Consider the following 23,975-nt stretch of genomic DNA (forward strand, 5'->3'; position numbering starts at 1 on the left):
GGCGACAACAAGCCAAAAGTATTATTTACTACAGTGTAACAGTGTCAAACAAGGCAAAAGGAAAAAAAAGAGCAAACTGTATCCGTGCGCTGCAGAGCTCCACAATAACCTACTTAATGGGAGAACTTGGCCCCCTTCTGTTTACTGGTTACATGATGCCGGGCAATATCTGAAGTAGTTAAAAGAAAGAAAATCCTTGTTGACAGAGAGAAGGAACAGAGGGAAAGTACACAGAGTACAGTGAGCTATGAAGGAGGAGGACAGTGAACTATGAAGGAAATTCAAATTTGCAGTGATCGGTGTTTCAAAGGTTGTTGTGATGTAATATTTAGATTAACTACTTTGTTTCTTCTTGACCTGCAGGTTTCAGGGACACTGAGACAGTGCTTCCTTATCTGCCCGGGACTGGGAAGAGCTTATACCATCTGCTATCTAAGGGCAGATCCAATCCTCAATACTAGCTGACTAGTCACTGGGAGAGGACAAGTGGAAGGAGACAGATACCGACTTCTCTGCAGGAGCCTAAGGACTTGTGCAGTGCAGGAGGAGTACACAGCCAATGCTAGCACCACTGCCAACTGGCATTTACTCTCCTATTCACTAACCAGGTCTGTGTAATTAGAAGGCATCTCCTCGCTCCAACAGAACAAACCAGTGAGTGCCCACGGCTGCTGTACTATGGGTACTAGGTGGCACTCTGCAAGTCTATGGGTGTCCTTAGCACTTGCATTGAGTATATGGCTGGCAATGGCTCATTCCCAAGGAGCAGATAATTTTACCATAGAGCAGGAATTCATTCAAACTATACTGCGCACCTATGGAGTGAATGGGAGCCTCAGTGCCATTGATGCGGACAGGATGCTGGATGGATGTCGGAGACCTAATGAGATACTTTCAAGTTTCAACAAGGTAAAAACTTCATTCAGATGCTTCTTTGAGATCGAGTAGGGGGAGGTTCTGGGGATGGAGCAGGGGTTGCGAATGATAGGTAGGAAGGACATTGCTGAGGCAGAGCTAGATAGTCTTAAAAATAGTTAAAGGGAGTCTTTCGTCATCTATGAGCCCCATAAACTAGATGTATGGGCTTGTAGGGTGGAAACACTGAATCCAGTTATGTGAATCTTATACTTCCATTCTCTGCTATTGCATATCTTCCAGCCTACATAGGCATGCTCATAGAATTAGTCTTGGCCAGGTGGTCTGCCAGATGCATTCAATAGTGGCCTTGACAGCACACAGCTGGGAAGTTAAGTGGAAGGCTATCTTCACATGTGGCGAAATTCCATAATGCAAAGCACAGGTGTAACTTGAAACTCCCGGGCCCCGATGCAAAACTTGTAACGGGGCCCCCAACTATAATGCTTTACTCATAGTAGTGGAGTAGTTCCTATATGGAAAAGAGAGACCTTATGGGCCCCCTAAGGCTCCTGGGCGCGGGTGCAACCGCATCCCCTGCATCCTCTATAGTTAGGCCCCTGATGCAAAGCCTACAGCAACTATGCAGCAATCAAACACACACATTAATTGCAGATCGGCTGCGGCATTTAATCCTTTACTTCAAAGGTTGAATCCCGCAGCATAAATCCTCAGTATAAATAAAAATAATGTGGATTTAGAAATCCTCTCCGTACGGCTAACACTATAAGGACGTCTTCACACGTCTGTATGCACAAAAACGCTCACCCTAGTGCAACATATTTGCACATGAACGAGGTTGGATGAGGTACATTTGTGCGTGTGTCTGCACATAGCACTGTACTTTTTGCACATGCAGGGCCAGTTCACATGCGCGCGGCACTCCCTTTCCGCCCTTTCCGTGGATTACAAGTCTATTTAGCCTGCGGTTTTTCGCAGTGTTTCATGCTTCCCCTGGCGTATTTGCGTATCCCCTATAGACTTCTATCGGGGGGCTATGCTGCACAAAACACAGAAAGATAGAGCAGGTCCAACTTTTACCATACCCACAGCCCATACGTAATGTAATTGCTGCTGGTACTTACGCGCCAATAGAGAACAATGGGCTATATCTCGCGTATATACGCTGCAAAATACAACATGCTACGTTCTATTTTGCACTCGCAAATTATGCAATTCCAACACGCTGATATGAGCGGAACTGCATAGGCAATGTAATGGATTGCCTGCGAGCTACCGCGTATCACACAGGCATACAGAGTCTGTGTAATTTGTTCAATACGGTTGTGGAAGTCCGGCCTTAATACAATTTGAGCGGGATGTGCATGTTAAAATTTGTAGCTGTGGAACAAGTAGATAAATCCCTACAGAAATGTGCTTTATTTTGATGTGTATGTGTTACATTTAATCATGTCAATACGTCATCAATTCAGCGCAATTTTTTTTGATCGGGACAGAAAATAAAACGGATCTCTATATAGAGATAGCAAAGGCGATCGCCTGATCAGAAAAACCATCTGTGGGTCCAATTCAATGCTCTAAGGGTGCCCTGTGAAGTAAATTGTATATTTTCACCGATTTGTGCATCTGGAGCGATGGAGAAATTTTCTGTGTTTCATCACAACCCTTTGATATATATCCTTTGAGATATAAATATATATATATATATATATATATATATATACACACACACAGTGATACCTTGGGTTAAGAGTGCCTCAACTTACATGCTTTTTGACTTAAGAACAGGCTCTTTCCCGAATTTTTGCTTTGATTTAAGAGCAAAAACTTGTGTTAAGAGCCTTGCTCTCAATGGGGCACCACTGCTGCCGGTGGCCCCATTAAAAGCAATGGCCTGCCGACAACCCCCTGCCATGATTTTTGGGGAAGGGCTTTAAATTAAAGCCTTTCCCTGAAAAATCATCTCTGGCTGTAGTAAAAAATATATACTCACCTGTCTGCTGCTGCCGGGGCTCAGGCGTGTTTAGCCGCCGTGTGTTCTCCCTGCATTTTTAATCCCCGCCTGTTGAAAAGTTTCACAGCAGTGCAGGGAGAACAAACATCAACTAGACGTGCCTGAGCCCCGGCAGCAGCAGACAGGTGAGTATATATTTTATATATTTTTTTACTGCTGATAGGGATGATTTCAAGGAAGGGCTTATATTTAAAGCTCTTCCACTGAAAATCACTGCAGGGATGCCGGCATACTATTGCTTTCAATGGGGCAATGCCATCCCGATTGAAATCAATGGGAGAGCTTCACGAGCCGAAAAACATATTAATGGCTTTTCTATTCATCTCAATGGGGAAACTGGTTTTGAGATAAGAGTGTCTTGGGTTAAGAGCTCCATCACGAAACAAATTAAACTTTTAACCCAAGGCACCACTATATGTGTATATATATGTGTGTGTGTGTATACATATATGTGTATATATATATATGTATTTCCCTTCCGGCTATTTCTGCTGTTTATCCGGGCCCTCCATTGACGCTCTCCTTTATGTGATGCCCTTTGGACCAGAGTGTGCCTGCGAGGGTTATGGACGTACCGGTATTTCCCTCATTGTATGGAAAACCTGGGTACATCAGGGTGAGTTGGTTCATCTTTTCTCACCTTACATATAGTGCTTAGTTCACTATAATTTTAAAATCTTTTATTTAACCTTGGGGAGCTGCCTGCTTTTACATATTGTATTTCTTATGACAAGTGTCATTGACTAATGGCTGCTGGGCTGACTGCTGCTGGCTATAATAATGTACTTCAACATGTGTTTTATTGCCAAATAATAATCTTAAACATCATTGTATATTAAACATGGATTAAAAGGCTGCAATTGCCATGCTATGTTACAGCTGAACAATTTCACAGAAGTACCGTATGTATGCAGTATTAAATGCTCACTGGAAGGGATAAATAAAGGCTTTGGGGGAATCCCTGGGCAAACAGTTGTGTAAAAGTCCCCTCCCCCTTTTTTGTAAGATGAAAAATATAGAATAGCTCGGACTATGGGTAAAACAGAAAAACTGTATCGATAAATCAGTTTAAAGATTACAAATACTTGCAAAATCAATGCAGTCTACTAATAGCATAAAGATATAGTCCTAAATAACTGTACTATATAGTGCTTACATAACGTATAGAGTGGCCAAATGAAAGTGCTGCATAGACACAATAAGTCTTCAAGGTCTGAAAATTGTAGTAAGTATATCTTCAGAATTGCCCTAGAAATTTTTGTAGATCCCTCATAACTCCCCTGTCCTGGTCTCAACCAGATTCTTTGCCACGCTTCGTGGGATTCTACTGCATATCCTGTGGAGAGGCTCAGCCCCCAGGATTAAATTGGAGACCTTGTGCCTCCCGGTGAGCTGGGGAGAATTAGCGTCACCCCACTGCTACTACTACTATCTGGCCAGCCAGCTGGTGTATGCTGGGTGGTGGCTGACTTCATCGGATTACAATCCAGTGGTGGGACTGGAGGGCGGGGTGGCGGGACCCGCCCTGGGATTTAGGGGTCTGCTGATGTATGGCCCCTCCTCTTCTATTGCCCCCTTACCTGCCCCCATGCTGGTAACACTTAAGATATGGCACAAGGCCTTGCAACTGACCCCTGTAGAGGAAGTCACGTGGTCCCCGCATACTCCTTTGTGGCATAATCCACATTTGCCGCACCTGCGGTGCTTTACAGAGTCTACATTTTGGAGAGCTCATGGTGTTAAAGGGGTTGTCCCGCGGCAGCAAGTGGGTCTATACACTTCTGTATGGCCATATTAATGCACTTTGTAATGTACATTGTGCATTAATTATGAGCCATACAGAAGTTATCAAAAGTTTTATACTTACCTGCTCCGTTGCTGGCGTCCTCGTTCCCATGGAGCCGACTAATTTTCGGCCTCTAATGGCCAAATTAGCCGCGCTTGCGCAGTCCGGGTCTTCTGCTGTCTTCAATGGGGCCGCTCTTGCAGAATGCCGGCTCCGTGTAGCTCCGCCCCGTCACGTGCCGATTCCAGCCAATCAGGAGGCTGGAATCGGCAATGGACCGCACAGAAGCCCTGCGGTCCACAGAGAGAGAGGATCCCGGCGGCCATCTTCAGCAGGTGAGTATGAAGACGCCGGACCGCCGGGATTCGGGTAAGTACTACCCGGTTTGTTTTTTTAACCCCTGCATCGGGGTTGTCTCGCGCCGAACGGGGGGGGGTTAAAAAAAAACAAAAAAAAAAAACGTTTCGGCGCGGGACAACCCCTTTAATGTCCTATCTGACATAGTCAGTGAGGGCACCTTCTGCACTTTCCTTCAACTGCAGATAATCTATGACCTGCCTGAGCACTCCTATTTCAGATATTACCAGCTGCGACATGCGATCAGGGTTCAGTTTCAGGGCCTGTCCATACCGCTGTCCCTGACTCGGTTGGAAGGCTTGGCACAGATGTGTAACCTAGTAAGGCTGCCTGTCCACGGGTGTTGCAAAATCCCGCTGTGGGAGCCTCTGCTTGGAAGCAGGAGCTGGCAGACGGATCTCCGCGGTGAGCTTATCTGACAGCGAATTGCTGCCCGTGAGCGGAGAATCGCTATGATTCTCCGCTCGTGGACAGGGGGGCTGCGCTTTCCATAGCAACTCTATGGAAAGCGTTCACTGCATTCCTCACGGCCAGATTATCGCTGCGGGGAATGCAATGAAAATCCGCACATGGACAGGAGCCCTTAGACCACTGTCCAGTTTCTATGCCCACTTAGTGCAGTGTCTTGCCCCGTTAAGGGAGAGGGCCACCCAAAAGTGGGTCACTGACATTCCTGATCTGTTAGCAGGGGAAAATGAAGACATATTCGCTCGCTCTGGTCCTCCTTTGGTTAGTGCTAGGGACAGACTTATCCAGGTCAAGTTCCTGCTCCGTATATACTACATTCCCTCCAGGCTACATGTAATGAGTCTGCTCCCCTCAGCGACCTGCCCACGATGCTTAATTGCTGATGGGACCATCATGCACATGTTCTGGGACTGCGGTGTCATGCGAGACTACTGAGGGAGTGTTCTTATATTTATTGAATCTCGCTTGAGGGCCCCCGTGGACCATGCACCATGGTGTGTGTTGCATGGATCCAGGTGGTGAATTCTGTGCTCAATGTATAAACTGACTTATATGGCCAGGGGATGCCCCGAGAAGTTTGACAAAGTAAACTGGGTAAACTGCAACGGCGGCGGAGATGCCTGTCTAGATACTTGGAATATATATAGTGAGGGATTCGTGCTTGAACCAATCTACCATTTAGGCTAATCCCTTTTTCTTTAAGAGTCGCGCAGGGTTGTTGTTTGAGGGGGGAGAGGGTTGAAATGTTGGGGAGGAAGGGGGGTTCTTATTTTTTGTCCTTTTTCTGTCTTGTTTTTTCCCTTCTTTATTTTTTTCCTGGTGTTTTAGGGCTTCAAGACTAGGAGTTATCTTTGGTTTGGGTTTGTTCCATTATGGATAATTGATAAATAAAAGTGAAAATGTACAGCCAAGTATTATGTTTTATGAGAAATGCACGTGAATATGCAATACATTTAGTGTTTTCACTTTAGTCTTTTTTTCTTCCTCAGTTCTCATATATTGTGATGTATCAACATGGTGTGCATTTTTTTATGTCTGCTGTTTCTATATATTTGTCTATTTTGGCTAAATAAACATTCCTTTAAAAAACAAAAAAAGAATTGCCCTAGGTGGGTCATGGGAGTTAAGATTGTGCGGGCCTTACAACATTTATTCATTCTGTCTGGCCTATAACATGGCCCTGCACATTGGGCTTTAACATTACATAATCAATTTGAGGGTAAAGATAATACAATTAAAACGTAACATTTAATAAATAAGCATTAAAATACATAATCATCATGCAAATATACATCTGCCGAAAGCTGTAACCGAAGCAAAAAAACCAAACAGATGGGTGCGTGTATAAACAATCACAGACAATACAACCAAAGATAAGAATTCCACAGAGTGAAAGAAAACGCGGCATGCTCTATTTGCAGCAGGAATACGCGCGGCCGGCTTCCATTCTAGTCAATGGAAGTCGGCCGTCATGCTATATGTCCGCTGTAGCACAGCGAAAGTATCACGTGAATACGTGTCCCCGCACTGCCGGCGCGTCATGCGCTGAACAGCGCATGTGCGCCGGCCCGTCAGGCAGGACGCGTACAGCGGATCCAGAATGGTGAGTATGGGGGTTTTGGGGGGCGCCATGGCAGACTCCGCCGCGACATTCCGCAGCCGGAGTCCGTCACAGCCGTGGGCATGAGGCCTAAAGAAGCAGCCTGTTCCCTGGTCAAACAGTGTATTGATTTTTGCCTTGCTAGGAGGGTTAGGGTTAGGGATGTTTTTGTGTTTAGCTTACATTATTTGCTGTGTTATATGGAAGCCTTTTCAGCTAATAATGTAAGCCTAACAGCTACACTAATCCCTAACCATCCAGCCAAGGCAAAAATCACTACACACTGCTGCTAGGACCTTGAGAAGTCACCAATTGGGAGCTAAGGTCATGACAGGGGCGTACCTGCATCCAAGCCCTGTCAAACCCCTAGCTTCCGGTGGTGACAAGATACAATAATACCGCCTCACAGGATCTAATCTAGTGGAAAGGTAATGTTGCAAATATTGGTTATGCAAGTGCTTGTTACGATGGAGCGCAACATAGAACGTAAATGTGCACTATTTTTGTTTTTCTAACACAATAATATATACCACAGTAATATCTCATTGCTTCCCTTACTTACAAGGCTACAGGTGGTCACAAAATGTAGCTGGGATAAAACGTCTTTTTTTGCCTAATCACTTTAAACTGGGAATATATGAGTATACAGTTTGACACTTGCATAACGATTCCTGTGGTGATGTGTATATTGAGGGCAAAACCACATGGGTGCATGTGCTAATATGCTTGCCGCTATGGAGCATATATTAGTGCATGAACCGGGGTTTCTTTTTTCTAGACTATCAAAACTCCTTGCAAGTTTAAAAAAGAAAAGGGAAGATAGGTCTTGCCTTATCTTTCTTGCACGTAGTTTGGACAGCATTCCCTTTAAGGAAACCTTCTACCACATAAAGAGACACCAGTATAGTAAATGACACATAGGAGGTGGGGAGCCTGTTATATATTTTACACGGGAGCTTTTACTGCTGTGCAGCCTAGCAGAAACCGAAAGGACCCTGTTATAGTCAATGGAGTTTGTCCAGCGCTTTTCTGTTCCATCGGCCAGGGGATTCTGCTTTTCTGCTCCCGAACGGAACAGGAAAACAGAATCCCCACCATAGATGTGAGGGCACCCTTAGGCCTCTTTCACACTAGTATAATTTTGATGCAGAGTAAGCGTGTTAAAAAAAGAAAAAAACACAACGCAGTCGGCTCCATAGTCTCCTATGGGAGTCTATGTGAGCTGGTCAGCAAAGGGAGCGGGATAAAAGGGAGTCAGTGCAGGGATGCCTTTCATTGTTCTGGCGGCCGAGGGATTTTGTGAGCAGCTTTGTCAGCGCACTGCAAGACAGCGCAGCCAGCCGTGTGAACTTGTGGAGAGTAGCTGCGACTTGACTTTGTATGAAAGAGGCCTTAATCAGCTTGCATTAAAATTCATGTTGATTTACCATTTGCATTGACTTAAATGGTTACTCATTGTTAAACATGCCAGTTGCACTGAATCTGCTAATGATTGACAATGTGGAATAATTTTAAAATGGGTCTGATACATTTTTGGCTGAAGGAATTTATTTCCACCCCTAGGTAAATTGGAAGGCATAATCTACAGGTCTATATCCATTGCTGTACAAACATGTGGGGATGCGGGATGGGAAGGGGGGGAGGGAATCAGCAATTTCAAACAATGCATCTTCTTAGCATTTGAACAGAGTTTCTAACCATTTACACAGGACTCCTAGCTAATTACACACAATTTCAAACAGTACAGATAACTTAATTGAATTAATAACAGACTAGTATCTTATTCAATTTCAATACTGACAAAAGAAAAAGAAGAAAAGTCCTCAGGGCTCAGGTATATGGATACAGTAGGGCAAATGAAATGATGGAGATAAGAATAGAGTGAACTTGGCCTTAAAATATTATTACGCCTACTGGGTTCGGGGGCGCCTATAACAAGGACGCCTCCGTGAAGTAAGTTCTATTCTTATCTCCATCATTTCATTTGCCCTACTGTATCCATATACCTGAGCGCTGAGGACTTTTCTTCTTTTTCTTTTGTCTATATTTACTCCACCATATCTATGATTGGAGCCTCCTCCAGCTGCTCTACAGTGCACTAAGGGCCTGTATCAACCTGGGTACAACTTATATCAACTTGAACAAGGGGTCCACATCTGCCTCTTCATTGCCAAATCCAAATGTCGTCCTGGGATATCTGAATAAGTGAGCGCCGCCTACTCAACTCTCTGCCAATTTCAATACTAGAGATGGCAATGCCAGTGTACACAGAGCCCTATAAACATGTGTGTGCTGAACAGCATCTCTAATGCTTGAAGGCTTGCCCTATGACCAGGCGTAACTTGAAACTTCTAGGCCCCAATGCAAAGCCTGTAATAGGGCCCCCAAATATAATATTTTGTTTATAGTACTGGGCTCCCTATATGAGAAGAGAGGCCTTATGGGCCCTGTCAGGCTCCTGGGCCCCCGTGCAACCACATCCTCTGCATCCCCTATAGATACGCCCCTGCCTATGGCCCTTTTACATGGGCCGACAGTCCTTTAAGCAACTACACGAGCGTTAACGTCACCGCTTAGCTTTCTGAAGACTTGCCATTATTACTTTTTTTATCTTACCTGTCAGACAACTTGTATTTTTTAAATAGTACAATTTAATATACCATATATTTATATGCTATACATTATACATATAAGCCACAGGCAGGGCTTAATAGGCTTGATTCCATGGCAGGCCCAGGAGATTTCACTAGGCCCTTAGGCTGCCATGGCAACCACCATCAGCACCCTGCAATCGTATTGCAGGGAGCCCCCGGCTAATGGCTTAGACAGTAAGCCGTTAAACAGTCGTGATCTGAGCTAGATGATTGTGGGTGCCAACTGTTTTACACAGCTGACACTTGATGGGGGAAGAGTGGTTGTGACGCTTATCTATAAACATGAATGTAAACAAGTTGGTACAGCCATGGGTGCCACAGAAGCTGGCTGAGTGCGGAGAACTGCGTTACAAAGGCAAGGATGTAGTTGTCTATTGATATGGGCACTGTATAAACCATCTTCTGAAAAAACTTTTTTTTTTTGCCTGGAATACCTTTTTGAAAGCTGATACACTGCATGCCAAGATTATCCAAGGCTATCATATAGGCAAAGGGTTAATATTTTGAGGAGTCCTAATTTGAACTTATTTACACGTACATCATATATTTTTTATATAATTTTTTAAAGCTGATTTTAACTTTTTTTTTTAGTCGTCATATGGTACAAGAACTTGTGATGGTATGATTGCTCCTGCAGTATGATGTCTTGCCATAGCATTACATTATACCACAATCTAACAGTCATGGCTTGACAGACAATCTGCAATGGCAGCCCTGGGGTCTTTCAGAAAGACCTAATTACTGGGGGCAATGTGGGATCCTCGAACATCGATCGGGCATTTAATTCCGAAGTTTTCCAGGAGCCGTTTTTCAACATGACAATGGCAGCACTGGCATAACTATAGGGGAGGCGGTTGCACCCGGGCCCAGGAGCCTCTCTTCTCCATATAGAGAGCCCAGTACTATGAACAAAGCATTATAGTTGGGGGCCCTGTTACATGTTTTGCATTGGGGCTCAGGAACTTTAAGTTACGCCTCTGCGTTAAGGGGTTAAGAGAAGTTGGGGAGCCCCAAGATAAACTTTTGCACCCGTGAACCATTAGCTACGCCCAGAGGCGTAACTTGAAGCTCCTGGGCCCTAATGCAAAACCTGGAACGGGGCCCCAACTATAATGCTTTATTCATAGTACTGGGCTCCCTATATGGAGAAGAGGGGCCTTATGGGCCCCCTAAGGCTCCTGGGCCCTGGTGCAACCGCATCCCCTGCATCCTCTATAGTTACACCCCTGAACAGTAGGCTGCATGTTGCTCATGCAATAAAATAGGAAAAGTGACAGCATAAAGGGTAAGTAAGCATAACAAAGACCTATATAGGTCGAAACATCGCATTCATGGAGGAATAAAGAGAAATATTTTGCCCCTTTTATGCTGTCACTTTTCCTATTTTATTGCTGGTTATGTATTGGAGTTATAGGCTCTGACTCCAAAGTGGCGTGGCATATGGACTTCAGATAAACCTCCAAAGTTGTAACCTTTGACATTGATGGAGTGCTGCTGACAACACATTCCTGAAGAGGAGTGATTGCATGTTGCTCATGCAACTGTGATTAGTCTGCATGGCCTAAATGTGCTACCATTTCCTGCACCATCTCCAGACTTCCATCGAGCACATCTGGGAAGTCATTGTTTTGGCAAGTGGAAAGAGAGCTGCCAGTGGCACATTTTGATGATTTGCATGTCCAAGTGCATTTATTGTAGCAGAACTCTCCTCAAACAACCATTAATAACCTCACTGATAGCGTGCCAAGATGTGTAAGTGCATGTATTTCTGCGTGTGGCACTCATACTCGATATTGAAGAAATTGAAATGTTTTGAATATTTTACTTTCATTTTGTTAATCACTTGCATACCATAAATATGTCTATCGATCCTATGATTTCCATAACTCCATGACTTTTTCTTCGTGTTGTTGTAAATTCCATGACGGGGAATGCCAAAAAAGCAGCTGTAAACAGATAAATGGGAACTGAGTAGAATTAGAAAAATTTTCACCTTAATGTCATGAAATGCAGCAGTAGGGCCATGCTTGGCCACAATATAGTCTTGAAGTATAGTCCAGAACTGTCAAACAATAATAACCTTTATTTGTATAGTGCCAACTCATTTCACAGCGCTTTCAAGCATGGGAGAACACAGACAATATAAAAGATTACATGTGATATACAGTCAATTTGAAATGAAGGGGTAGGGGTGATATAGAAGGTACAAGGGGGAGGGGGGGGCAGATGAGGCATGGGGGAAAGCAGGCAGTACGGGAATTACATGTTAAAATCAGTTATTAGGAAGCAAACTGGGTGGGAGCTGTAAGGAGGTAAAGGGGTAGAAGTCATATATGATAAACAGGGTGGAAGGTGTTGGGAGCCATGGGGAGGGGCAGGAGACTAGGTCGGGAAATTTGGCATGCCTCCCTAAAGAGGTGCGTTTTTAGGGCGCGTCTGAAACTTTGTGCATCGTGGATTGTCCGGATACCTTGGGGTAGAGCGTCCCAGAGAATTGGTGCTGGTCTGGTAAAGTCCTGGAGGCGAGTTCATATTATTGGGGCGTTTAGTCTGGGTGTTTAAGTGGATCGGAATGTGCGGGCTGGGTGGTATACCGATGGTGTGTGGGTGGTTAAAGGTTGTTAGTCCTTTGCACTACTGTACAACATACTACCTAGGTTGTTTACTCCTAGCACAATTCCTTTTACTCCAAGCATAGGCCAGTGATCGGCATTACCAAAACATGTAGGATTAGGATAGGACGCTCAGGAGTCCCCGCTGCCATTGCCTCCATTATAAAGGGACATTGGTACCGCTGTAGAATTCCCTGGGCAGAAATCCAGCTGGTGGCACATAGGCATCTGCTAACCCTCTGTAGACACAAACTTTCTAAGCAGCCTGCCAACACTGCTCCCCTTCCGGTTTCCGGTCAGGGATATCCCAGAAGCTCAGAGCCACCCCAAGTCTCCTCCCACACCATTCATAAAGTGCACACATAACACAATGAAAACAAGAAGAAAAATAACAAAAGGAGAAGTACTCAGGGCACACAGCTTAACTTAATGTTCACTCTTACAACTCTTTGGTTTTAGCCATATCAACAGTGTAATATATATAGATATGTGTTTTACAGATGTCATTGTAAAATGATAAAGTAATATTAGTGTAGTCGTTGATAGCAAAACAAAAGTGCATTTATAGTTTACCAGTTGGAATAGGAGCTCACAGTTGGTAACACCATAGATTTATTGGTCCATCTAGATAAACATCTTGTTTGTGTGCTTCGTGTGGGACGTATTTCAAACTAAGTGAGATAAGCCTGGTTTAGACACAATGATTATCGCTCGAAAAATCTTTTGAGAGATAATCGTTGTGTGCTTTTTACAGTGCAAGGTATTCGCTCAAACGTTGAGCGATCACCTTGCGCTTTGAGCGGGGGATGCAGAAGACAAGCAGGGCCACTTGTCTTCTGCATCCAGCTGTTCTCTGCTTGCAGTGCCCGGCTGTTATACAGCCGAGCGCTCCGAGCGTGGTATAAAGAACACAGGTGGACCGCTCCGTTCTTCATACCTCACCTGTCTTCAGGAAGCGGGATACAGCTGAAACAATAGTATCAGCTGTATCCTGCTGTGAACTCCTGATAACTGAATGCTGATCTTTCAGCAAGCTGAAAGATCAGCAATCAGCGACAGCTTAACGAAAACTGCACGGTCAGTGCAGTTACACAGAACAATTATCGCTCAAAAGACGGCTTTGAGAGATTGTGTCTAAATCAGCCTATATATGGATTCCACTAAGCAGAAAATATTTCCTTTCGCAATAAGTACTGTACAGGTGCTTTATTTTTCTTCTTCTCTACTCAGTCATGAGTTTGCACAATAGGGCAGAGGTTATCTCTGTATACTTAATCACAAGTATTTAATCCATAATCAACTATGCGCAATACATAAGGCATTCAGCTTTAAGCTTCTCATTCAAGACACATTTCAATTCTTGGTGGAAAATCACCCAGAGATGTTTCAGTCTAGTGATCTGCTGTTTGAAACATGGGGTATTTCCAAATGTCTGCAGTGTACTGTTTTACAGCTACCCTCAAAATGAAGGTTCACTTTTGGTAAACTTTAGCTTATATAAACAATGAAAGTTCTCCAGAAGATCACTTCTTGAAAAGTCCACCCTGACCAGAGTTCTCTCCAATTATCTATCTATCTATCTATCTATTTAATTTATATGTATATATGAGGTAAAGATGACTGGGAAAGGCAATGGCAAACCACCCCACAAAAACAGTCTGCCAAGAAAACATCACGATGTGACGTCACCCTAGGAGTCGGTCACGACTCGGTGCTTGCACCAGGGGACTTTATTTTTTACCTCATATAATACATATATACAGTGGTGCCTTGGGTTAAGAGTTTAATTTGTTCTGTGATGGGAGCTCTTAACCCAAAACACTGGTAAGTCAAATCAATTTTCCCCATTGAAATTAATTGAAACGCGATTAATGCGTTCCGGACATCCCCAAAGCTCTAACTACACTACATGTAAAAAAACAAACATCAATACTCCCCTACCACCAGCGTTCTGGTCCTCGCGCGGGTCTTCATCGCTGATGCAGCCTGCCATGTCCTTCTTCACGCCAACAGAGCATTTCTTCCTGGAAGCTGGGCTTGAATTCCCCGCCTCCAGCAAGCTAATGCTCTGATTGGTTAACCCAGTGCCAGCTTTTGGTTGATGCGGCGCTGGATTAACCAATCAGAGCCATTCAATTACATCATTGAATGGCTGGGATTGGTTAATCCAGCGCTGACTTTCATTGGCTGATGCGGCGCTGGATTAACCAACCAGAGCATTAGCTTACTGGAGGCGGGGTATTCAAGCTCCGCTTCCAGGAAGAAATGCACTGTCGGCGTGGAGGAGAATGCAGCAGCCTGCAGCAGCGCCGCAGGCTATTGCGAGGACCAGAAAGCCAGCAGTAGGTAAGTATTAGCTCCCCCACCCGAGCCACTTCCCCCATGTATAAGCTTGCGAGCTTCTTGACTTCCAAGCAGGCTCGTAACCCGAGTTTTTGCTCTTAAATCAGAGCAAAAATTCGGGACAGAGCCTGTTCTCAAGTCAAGAAGCTTGGAAGTTGAGGCACTCGCAAGCCAAGGCACCACTGTATATTAATTTCTGCTGTCTGTTTTTTATGCACTGCATAACGACTGAACTAATCTGCATAAAATCAGCAGTAAACAGGTAAATGATGAGGACTGAGTAGAAATTGAAAAATATTTCACCTTAGTGCTGATTTTGGAAAATGTTGGAAAAAGCAGAGAGGGTACCTCTGAGTGAGCAGTAATAGTGGCATTTTTGGTTATCAGCACGCTTTCCCAGAGACAGCTGTAGCTTGGAAACTGCTATGTACTATTTTTACCAATATGGCATAGAAGGACTTTTATTTACTTAATAGGGTTTTCCCAAATCAGAAAAAGTTTGGTCAAGGTTGGGGGGAAGCAAAATGCCATAAAATAATTTAAAAAACTATAACTCACCTGACAAATCCTCAGCCCTTCCAATGTCATCTCTCCAATGGACCTCACCATTCTCTGCTTACAGCCATGATATACCCTTCAAACCAGTGTAACTGCTGCAGCCAATCGCTGGCCTTAGTATTCTACAACATATAGGGGTAGTGCATTAAGCAGAGACCGTCAATGACCCAGAATGGCAGAACTTGAACAATAGGGGATTTATTATTCCATTAATATATATAATACATTATATAATGGTAGTAATGGTTCTTTTATGGCTCTGTCATTTTTTTTTAATTTCAGAAACCCCCTCTAACTTTACATACACCTTTTGAGAACATTCATCCAGGGGCGTAACTATAGAGGGTGCAGGGGATACGGTTGCACCCGGTCTCAGGAGCCTTAGATGGGGCCCGTAAGGCCTCTCTTCTCCATATAGGGAACCCAGTACTATGAATAAAGCATTATAGTTGGAAGCCCTGTTACAGGTTTTGCATTGGGGCCCAGAAGCTTCAAGTTATGTCTCTGTGCAGCATGGTTTAGGTATGGGTACGGGTACAGATACAGATAGAAGGGGGGGGGGGGGCCCAGCTCACGTTTTGCATCAGGGCCCCTGAGCCTTTAGTTAAGCCCCTGCATTCATCGTCTAATTTTCAGCGCCAATACTGTTACGTGTTATAACGTCTATTAACACAAAATGATTGTGTACAATTATTCATTTTCTGTGAAACGAAAGGGGAAAAACTTCAATGAACCTTATCTGTTTAACTCTACTCACAGACACAGTAAAAGAAATGTTATCTTCAAAATTGTCTCAGTCATCACTATTCATTCTCTAATGTCACTCCCTTCTACTGTATCTGATGCCAGTAGGGCACTTACAGCCTGTTATCTCACCCCAAACACAATTCACCCATTCTCAATACTGTTTAGAGATACTCAAATCCATACTCAAAGATGTTTTCTTTTAAACTTGGCTTTAAATAGGTGTAATATATTAGTTATTTTACTATAGTATAAGTACTATATGCAGTATTGCCTGAGTATCCAATATTGAGTATCCAATATTCAGGCGATTATATTCCTGTGCAGTTATAGTAGTAACAGTTATAATGGTATATAGTAAAAGGTATACTGTAATACAGTACAGAAGAATATGTCCTAGTACATATGAACCATATACATGAATACAAAAGCAACTTGTAAAGTCCACTAAAGAGTATAAGAACGGAAAATACTGAAATATTGGTTAATAAAAATATAAAAAAGGATCACTGGCAGAGATGAGCGAGCATACTCGGTAAGGCGATATACTCGAGAGAGCATCGCCTTTTTCGAGTACCTGCTGGCTCGTCCCTGAAGATTCGGGGGGGGGGGGGGGAAAGGGGTCGGGGGGGGGGGAAAGGGGTCGGGAGCGGGGGCGGTGCGGGGCAGCGAAGGGGAGCGGGGAGCAGAGTGAGAGAGATCCCTCTCTCTCTCTCTCCCTGCTGATCCCCTCCGCAACCCCCCGCTCACCCCCGCGGCCCCCCCGAATCTTCAGGGACGAGCCAGTAAGTACTCGAAAAAGGTGATGCTCTCTTGAGTATATCGCCTTACCGAGTATGCTCGCTCATCACTAATCAGTGGTAATTCTGTATTTCATTGACTTGCACTGTACAAACAGAGGGAAGTATCTGGCTTACAAGGCAGTATGTGATGCCTAATTTCTTCTGATGTGTGGGTACGGGAATGCTGAACACTTTCTGATCGCTTCTTATCATTGGAATTCCTAGTAGAAGCCAGGGAATGCTTCCTGTGAAAAAATGTAAAAGAAATTTAAGAAAATATTTTATAGTTCTGCTCAGTGAATCAACGAAAGTAGAGCCATAGATACTATGTGATAATACAGCGCTTTAATTCAATAATGGTCTTTTCCTTCTGTCTTCTAGTGCTCTTCTAATGAAGAAATATTTGCTCATTATGGAAACCAAATTACAGATGTAAACTTTCGAGATGCCTGCCCCTCCCTACTATATCTCTTGTTTACTCACCCATGTAACCATGAAGAAGAATCGAATGAGCGGCCCACTGCTCTACAAGGTGCAATTTGGTTGTATTCTCAATTGTAAAACATGTCATTGAGAAGAAAAACTACTTTTGGGAGTTTAGAAACAAGGTTTTTAACCCCTTAGTGACCACACGTTTTTGCTTTATTTCCATTTTCGTTTTTTTATCATTCGACGTAGCTGTATGAGGGCTTGTTTTTCGCAGGACGAGTTGTATTTTTCAATGGTACTATTTAATGTACCATATAATGTACTGAAAAACTTTAAAAAAATTCTAAGTGAAGAGAAATGGAAAAAAACGATATTCCGCCATTTGTCAGTGCGTCTTGTTTCTACGGCGCATAAACTGCAGCAAAAATGACATGATAACTTTATTCTATGGCTCAGTACGATTACTACGATACCAAACTTGTATAGGTTTTTTTTGCTGTACTACTTATATATATTTTTAAAGATATTAAATTTTTAAAAATTATTTTCTGTCTCCATCTTCTGTGCACAATAACTTTTTTATTTTTCCGTCCACATAGTTGTGTGAGGGCTCATTTTGTGTGGTACTTCCAGAGTTTCCGTTAGTAGCATTCCAGAATACATAGGACTTTTTGATCGCTTTTTATTAGATTTTTTCTTGGCAACAGGGTGACCAAAAAAGCGCATTTCTGGCGGGTTTTTTTTCCGGACTACGTTCACTTTGCAGACTTTTATGGACACAGTAATACCAAATATGTATTTTTGTTTTAATATTTCGATTTTTTTTAATTGTAAATATGGCAAAAGTTTTTTTTCAAACTTTTATAACTTTTTTTTTTACATAATTAGTAAAACTTTATTGTTCCTATTTTTACTTTTTTTTAAAGTCCCCTTAGAGGACTACAACTAGCGATGCTTAGATCGCTTACGCAGTATGATGTAATGCCATAGCATTACATCATATCGCATTCTAACAGGCAGCCTATCAAGCCACCCCTCGGGGATGGCTTGATAGGCATTCTGCCATGACAGCCCTGGGGTCTTTCAGAAGGCCCCCAGCTGCTATGACACCAACACAGCTCCCCCGATCTCACCGCCGGGGGGGCGTATGGATTTAAATGCCGCTGTCAGATTTAAAGGGTTAACAACAGTCCTGATCGGCCGAACGGGGCTGTTGCCCACAGGTGTAATAAACAGCTGACACCTGCAATGTATGGAGGGAGATAGCAGCGCTATCTTCCTCCATATACGTCCTGCAATGGCAGGACGTAAAAACACAATAGGGTGGTCACTAAGGGGTTAAAGTTTCTGCACATATCGGTATATTCCGGTATCCGTATAAACAGTAGTATTTCAGATATAGCATTTTAGATGCTTAGCAGACCACAAAAATGTGATTTATATAGAAGGTCATTTTTTTGATAACACATTCCTGTGAGTATAGCCAGGAAAAAATTGGTCAATTTGAGGAATTTCTAGTTCTTGAATGCATTTATGCTAAATATTGCAAAATATAAAGAGAAAAAAATGCATAACATGCAATAGATTAAATAGCTATAAAGGCCTTATTTTATTTCTGGTCTACTCTTCATTCAAAAACTTGAAAAATTAACATGGTCCTACACCTTCAATAACTATTTGCTGAAAGTTTTTGCATCTGACAGCTATACTTTTTGACCCCCGCAATAAACATGTATGCTTATTCAGGGGTGTAACTAAAGGCTCAGGGACCTGGGTGCAAAAGTTCAGCTTGGTGCTTACCCCACCTGTACCTGTACCCATACCCACATCTAAACTGTACTGCATGCAGCTGCAAAACTATTTTACATACATGATCTAGCACCTTGGTATAAGCTTTCCAAACCTTGGCTCATTTCCTGGACTGTGTGAAACTTATTTTGTAGCCCCTTAGGCTCTTCATGTTTTTTGTTGCATTTTTGAACCAGAATTAAAATACACATAAAAAAACAGCATGCAGTATTCAAAAACCACTTGCGTTTTTAAGAAACTGCATACACTTTTTTTTTTAACCGAATGCAAGTTTTTGATGTGTTTTTTTATTGTTTGAAAAGTGTGCAATCATATACAGGAGATACTCGGGTTATACCAGCATGATCTATAACCTGGGTATCTACTGTATATAATTATATACACTACCGTTCAAAAGTTTGGGGTCACATTGAAATGTCCTTATTTTTGAAGGAAAAGCACTGTACTTTTCAATGAAGATAACTTTAAACTAGTCCTAACTTTAAACAAATGCACTCTATACATTGCTAATGTGGTAAATGACTATTCTAGCTGCAAATGCCTGTTTTTTTGTGCAAAATCTACAAAGGTGAATAGAGGCCCATTTCCAGCAACTATCACTCCAGTGTTCTAATGGTACAATGTGTTTGCTCATTGGCTCAGAAGGCTAATTGATGATTAGAAAACCCTTGTGCAATCATGTTCACACATCTGAAAACAGTCTAGCTCGTTACAGAAGCTACAAAACTGACCTTCCTGTGAGCAGATTGAGTTTCTGGAGCATCACATTTGTGGGGTCAATTAAACGCTCAAAATGGCCAGAAAAAGAGAACTTTCATCTGAAACTCGACAGTCTATTCTTGTTCTTAGAAATGAAGGCTATTCCATGCGAGAAATTGCTAAGAAATTGAAGATTTCCTACAACGGTGTGTACTACTCCCTTCAGAGGACAGCACAAGCAGGCTCTAACCAGAGTAGAAAAAGAAGTGGGAGGCCGCGTTGCACAACTAAGCAAGAAGATAAGCACATTAGAGTCTCTAGTTTGAGAAACAGACGCCTCACAGGTACCCAACTGGCATCTTCATTAAATAGTACCCGCAAAACACCAGTGTCAACATCTACAGTGAAGAGGCGGCTGCGGGATTTTGGGCTTCAGGGCAGAGTGGGGAAGAAAAAGCCATATCTGAGACTGGCCAATAAAAGAAAAAGATTAAGATGGGCAAAAGAACAGACATTGGACAGAGGAAGACTGGAAAAAAGTGTTGTGGACGGATGAATCCAAGTTTGAGGTGTTTGGATCACAAAGAAGAACGTTTGTGAGACGCAGAACAAATGAAAAGATGCTGGAAGAATGCCTGACGCCATCTGTTAAGCATGGTGGAGGTAATGTGATGGTCTGGGGTTGCTTTGGTGCTGGTAAGGTGGGAGATTTGTACAGGGTAAAAGGGATTCTGAATAAGGAAGGCTATCACTCCATTTTGCAACGCCATGCCATACCCAGTGGACAGCGCTTGATTGGAACCAATTTCATCCTACAACAGGACAATGACCCTAAACACACCTCCAAATTGTGCAAGAACTATTTACAGCAGAAGCAGGCAGCTGGTATTCTATCGGTAATGGAGTGGCCAGCGCAGTCACCAGATCTGAACCCCATTGAGCTGTTGTGGGAGCAGCTTGACCGTATGGTACGCCAGAAGTGCCCATCCAACCAATCCAACTTGTGGGAGATGCTTCTAGAAGCGTGGGGTGCAATTTCACAAGCTTACCTCAACAAATTAACAGCTAGAATGTCAAAGGTGTGCAATGCTGTAATTGCTGCAAAAGGAGGATTCTTTGACGAAAGCAAAGTTTGATGTAAAAACAATGTTATTTCAAATACAAATCATTATTTCTAACCTTGTCAATGTCTTGACTCTATTTTCTATTCATTTCACAACGCATGGTGGTGAATAAGTGTGACTTTTCATGGAAAACACAAAATTGTTTGGGTGACCCCAAACTTTTGAACGGTAGTGTATGTACAGCTGGTATAAGTGATACATCTCCTCTATATAGCCATATAAACCATGATGGTATAACCTGGGGGTACTGTGGTATCTTGTCTCCACCAGAGGAATGGGTGGAGACAAGATGCACGCCCACAGCTTGATTGGCTGGGCCCAGCTACTCTCCCTTGTCCCCTTCCCGGCTTATGCACTGTCAGTGTCCTCACTGGCTTCACATATTGCAAGCATTATGTGAGGCTGGTGAGGAGACTGACAGCGGGTGATCGTCTGCGCCGGAGCACGGACCGGAGAAGGCAGAGCGCCGGGAGCCAGTGACACTGCCCCGCTCTCCCTTCTCCCCTTCACAGATCCTGTGCGGTCAGTTTCCTCGCTGCCATCACATATTGCAAGCATTATACGACGGCGGCGAGGAGAGAGACAGCGGGTGACCGACTTCAGCGGACCAAGGACGGTAGACGGCAGAGCGCCGGAGGTCAGTGACAGTGGGGACAGCACTTGTGATCTTTTACAAGCATTTTTCATGTGCATGAAAAGATCACAAGTACATAGATGGGAGGTGATGCTTGTTTTAAGCAAAAATGCATTGGACTTGCATCCATGAGTGCAAGTTCACAAGGGCGATTAACTCTGACCAATATCGTGCTTGCCCATGTGAATATAGCCTTGAGTATACAAGTGGTTGCAGACTTTGCTTTCTTTCTCAGGGCTTAAACACATGAGCATGTTTTAGTTCCGTTATGTGGCCATGAAAATAATGGCCGCATAACAGGACGAAACAAAACCATTGATTTCAATGTCTTAATTTTCATTATCGAGATTTTCACGCATTAAGATGACGCACAAGAAAAGATTGGACTTGCCCTATCTTTCTCGCTCATAGTTAATACTACATGCGATAAATATATGGCAGGACATATCTTCCCGCTTTTTTTTAAATCAAACTAGTGTGCAATAATGCGGACTGTGAATAGTCAAAAGAATCCAGTTCATGCAGTAAAACGCTCCGTAGCAGCGAGCGTATTAGCGCATTCGCCCATGTGTTTTTGCCCTGAGTTCCAACACCTCCATAAAGTCTGTCAGCCTCCAGTATCTCTGTCACACATGCAGATTCCAGGTGCAGGTTCCTTCACACGGGACGACTGTCAGGCAAACGATGCCTGACACTCGTCCCTGTGTTTCCTCGCTCCCGTGCTCCTGCAGAGCTGTCTCGCTCACGGAGCGGCCAGCAGGGTGGCAGGGCAGTGCAGGAGATTTCTCTCCTCCGCCACTCTCTATTCACATGACAGAGCAGACGTTCGCTACTGAACGGCCCCTGTTTAAACTGAACGATCAGCGATGAGCTTCATCATTCATCTTTTAGGCTGTATAAACGATCAGCAATGAAGCTCATCGCTCATCATTCAGTTTAAATAGCGGCCGCTCAGTAGTGAACGACGACTGTGTTATGTGAATGGAGGGGGAGCGAGAGGAGAGAAATCTCCTGCACTGCCTTGCCCCTGCTGGCCGCTCCGTGAGCAAGACAGCTCTGCTAGCTCCCGTGCAGGAGCAAGGGAACGTGGAGACACAGGGACGAGTGTCGGTCATCGTTTGCCCGACAGTCGTCCCATGTAAATGGACGACTCACAGTCTCCCATGGTCTTTGTGCATCTCTACCCGGGATCTGTGTTTGTACAGTGGAAAATAAAACCCAAAGAAGCAAATACAAAAGAAAATACAGATCAAATACTGATGAAATACTAATGCAATATGGATGCAATTTCATCTGTAACATGTCAGTATTACAGATCCGTGTTACAAAACGCTTGTGTAAAACTACAGTGTATTGTGAAGGATAACTGTATCCATAAAAATATGTCTTAAAATTATATAGTTGCACTTTTATAAAACCACAGTGATGATTGCCTGGTATGAACCAACTTGTATCCTTTTATTGATATGACCTAATGTTTTTTCATGACATGATAACTTTATGATTACTAGACAATGCGTGCTTAAAGGTCAACAATATGTCTAGATACATAAAATGATGCCGTAAAATACTAGTGCTGAGCGAGCAGAACTTTACTACTAAAAGACACTGAGATAAGGCAGATTATCTCATTAACCACATTGTATTTAAAGATTGGCTTAGCAAAAGTACATCAACGTTTGCTAGACTAAGCAGAATATGAAACTGGTTGTATAAGTCACCAGTCAGTATCCACCAGTTTATAGTGAAAGTCATGATTACTGTCTATTCTGTGAAGGAGAAAATTTATGAACTAACCCTATGAAGCCATCATTGCTTTTACAGTCCCATAAACACAATAGTTGGAAGGTAGAAGAGAAAAGAAGGGGATCTGAGATCTTGGACCTAATTCTTCCTAGCAAGGAGGAAATGGTTGATGAAGTATGGGTGACTAGGACTTTAGGAGGTAGTGATCATGCTATCCTTGAAGGAAGACATAAGAAAACTCAGACCTCAAGGTTGGATTTCAGAAAGGCAAATTTTAATGAACTCAGAAAGAGGATAGGAAGAATCCAATGGCTGGATGTTATTAACAGAAATGTCCAAGAAGTTTGGGTACAATCGTTAACAATCCCTAAAAGAAGGAAGAATGGGAAGAATTTAAAGAGACCAGGATGGATGAACACAGAACTTAAATACATGCTAAAAAGGAAGAAAAAAATGTTTATCAAATGGAAAGAGGGGAAATAGCTAAAGAAGAATATAATGAAGTCTGCAGAAACTGTAGGGCAAGTGTCAGAAAAACTAAAGCCAATACTGAATTGAGGCCAAAAGCAATAAAAAGGATTTTGGGGGTATGTCAAAAGCAAAAGAAAAGTCAAAGATGCTATTGGATGCTTACGAGATGAAAATGGTGAATTAGTTAAAAATAATGTTGAGAAAGCTGAATTTTTAAATTCCTATTTTGTATCCGTTTTCTCTCAGAAAGTAAATGTAACATCAGCTAA

The 23,975-nt window shown here is 43.1% G+C and overlaps 1 protein-coding gene across 1 annotated transcript in view; it reads left to right on the forward strand.

The window, feature by feature from the left end:
• The first annotated feature begins 340 nt into the window (after positions 1-340).
• SLC39A8 (solute carrier family 39 member 8) overlaps positions 341-23,975 on the forward strand; it is a 37,013-nt gene continuing 13,378 nt past the window's right edge. Inside the window, exons 1-2 of the mRNA XM_066573967.1 lie at positions 341-909; positions 17,176-17,326. Coding sequence (XP_066430064.1) covers positions 679-909; positions 17,176-17,326 — 382 coding nt within the window. The 5' untranslated portion in view covers positions 341-678. The remainder of the gene's footprint in view (positions 910-17,175; positions 17,327-23,975) is intronic.

The sequence above is a fragment of the Eleutherodactylus coqui genome, chromosome 7 (assembly GCF_035609145.1).
Source record: "Eleutherodactylus coqui strain aEleCoq1 chromosome 7, aEleCoq1.hap1, whole genome shotgun sequence".
Classification (NCBI taxonomy): domain Eukaryota; kingdom Metazoa; phylum Chordata; class Amphibia; order Anura; family Eleutherodactylidae; genus Eleutherodactylus; species Eleutherodactylus coqui.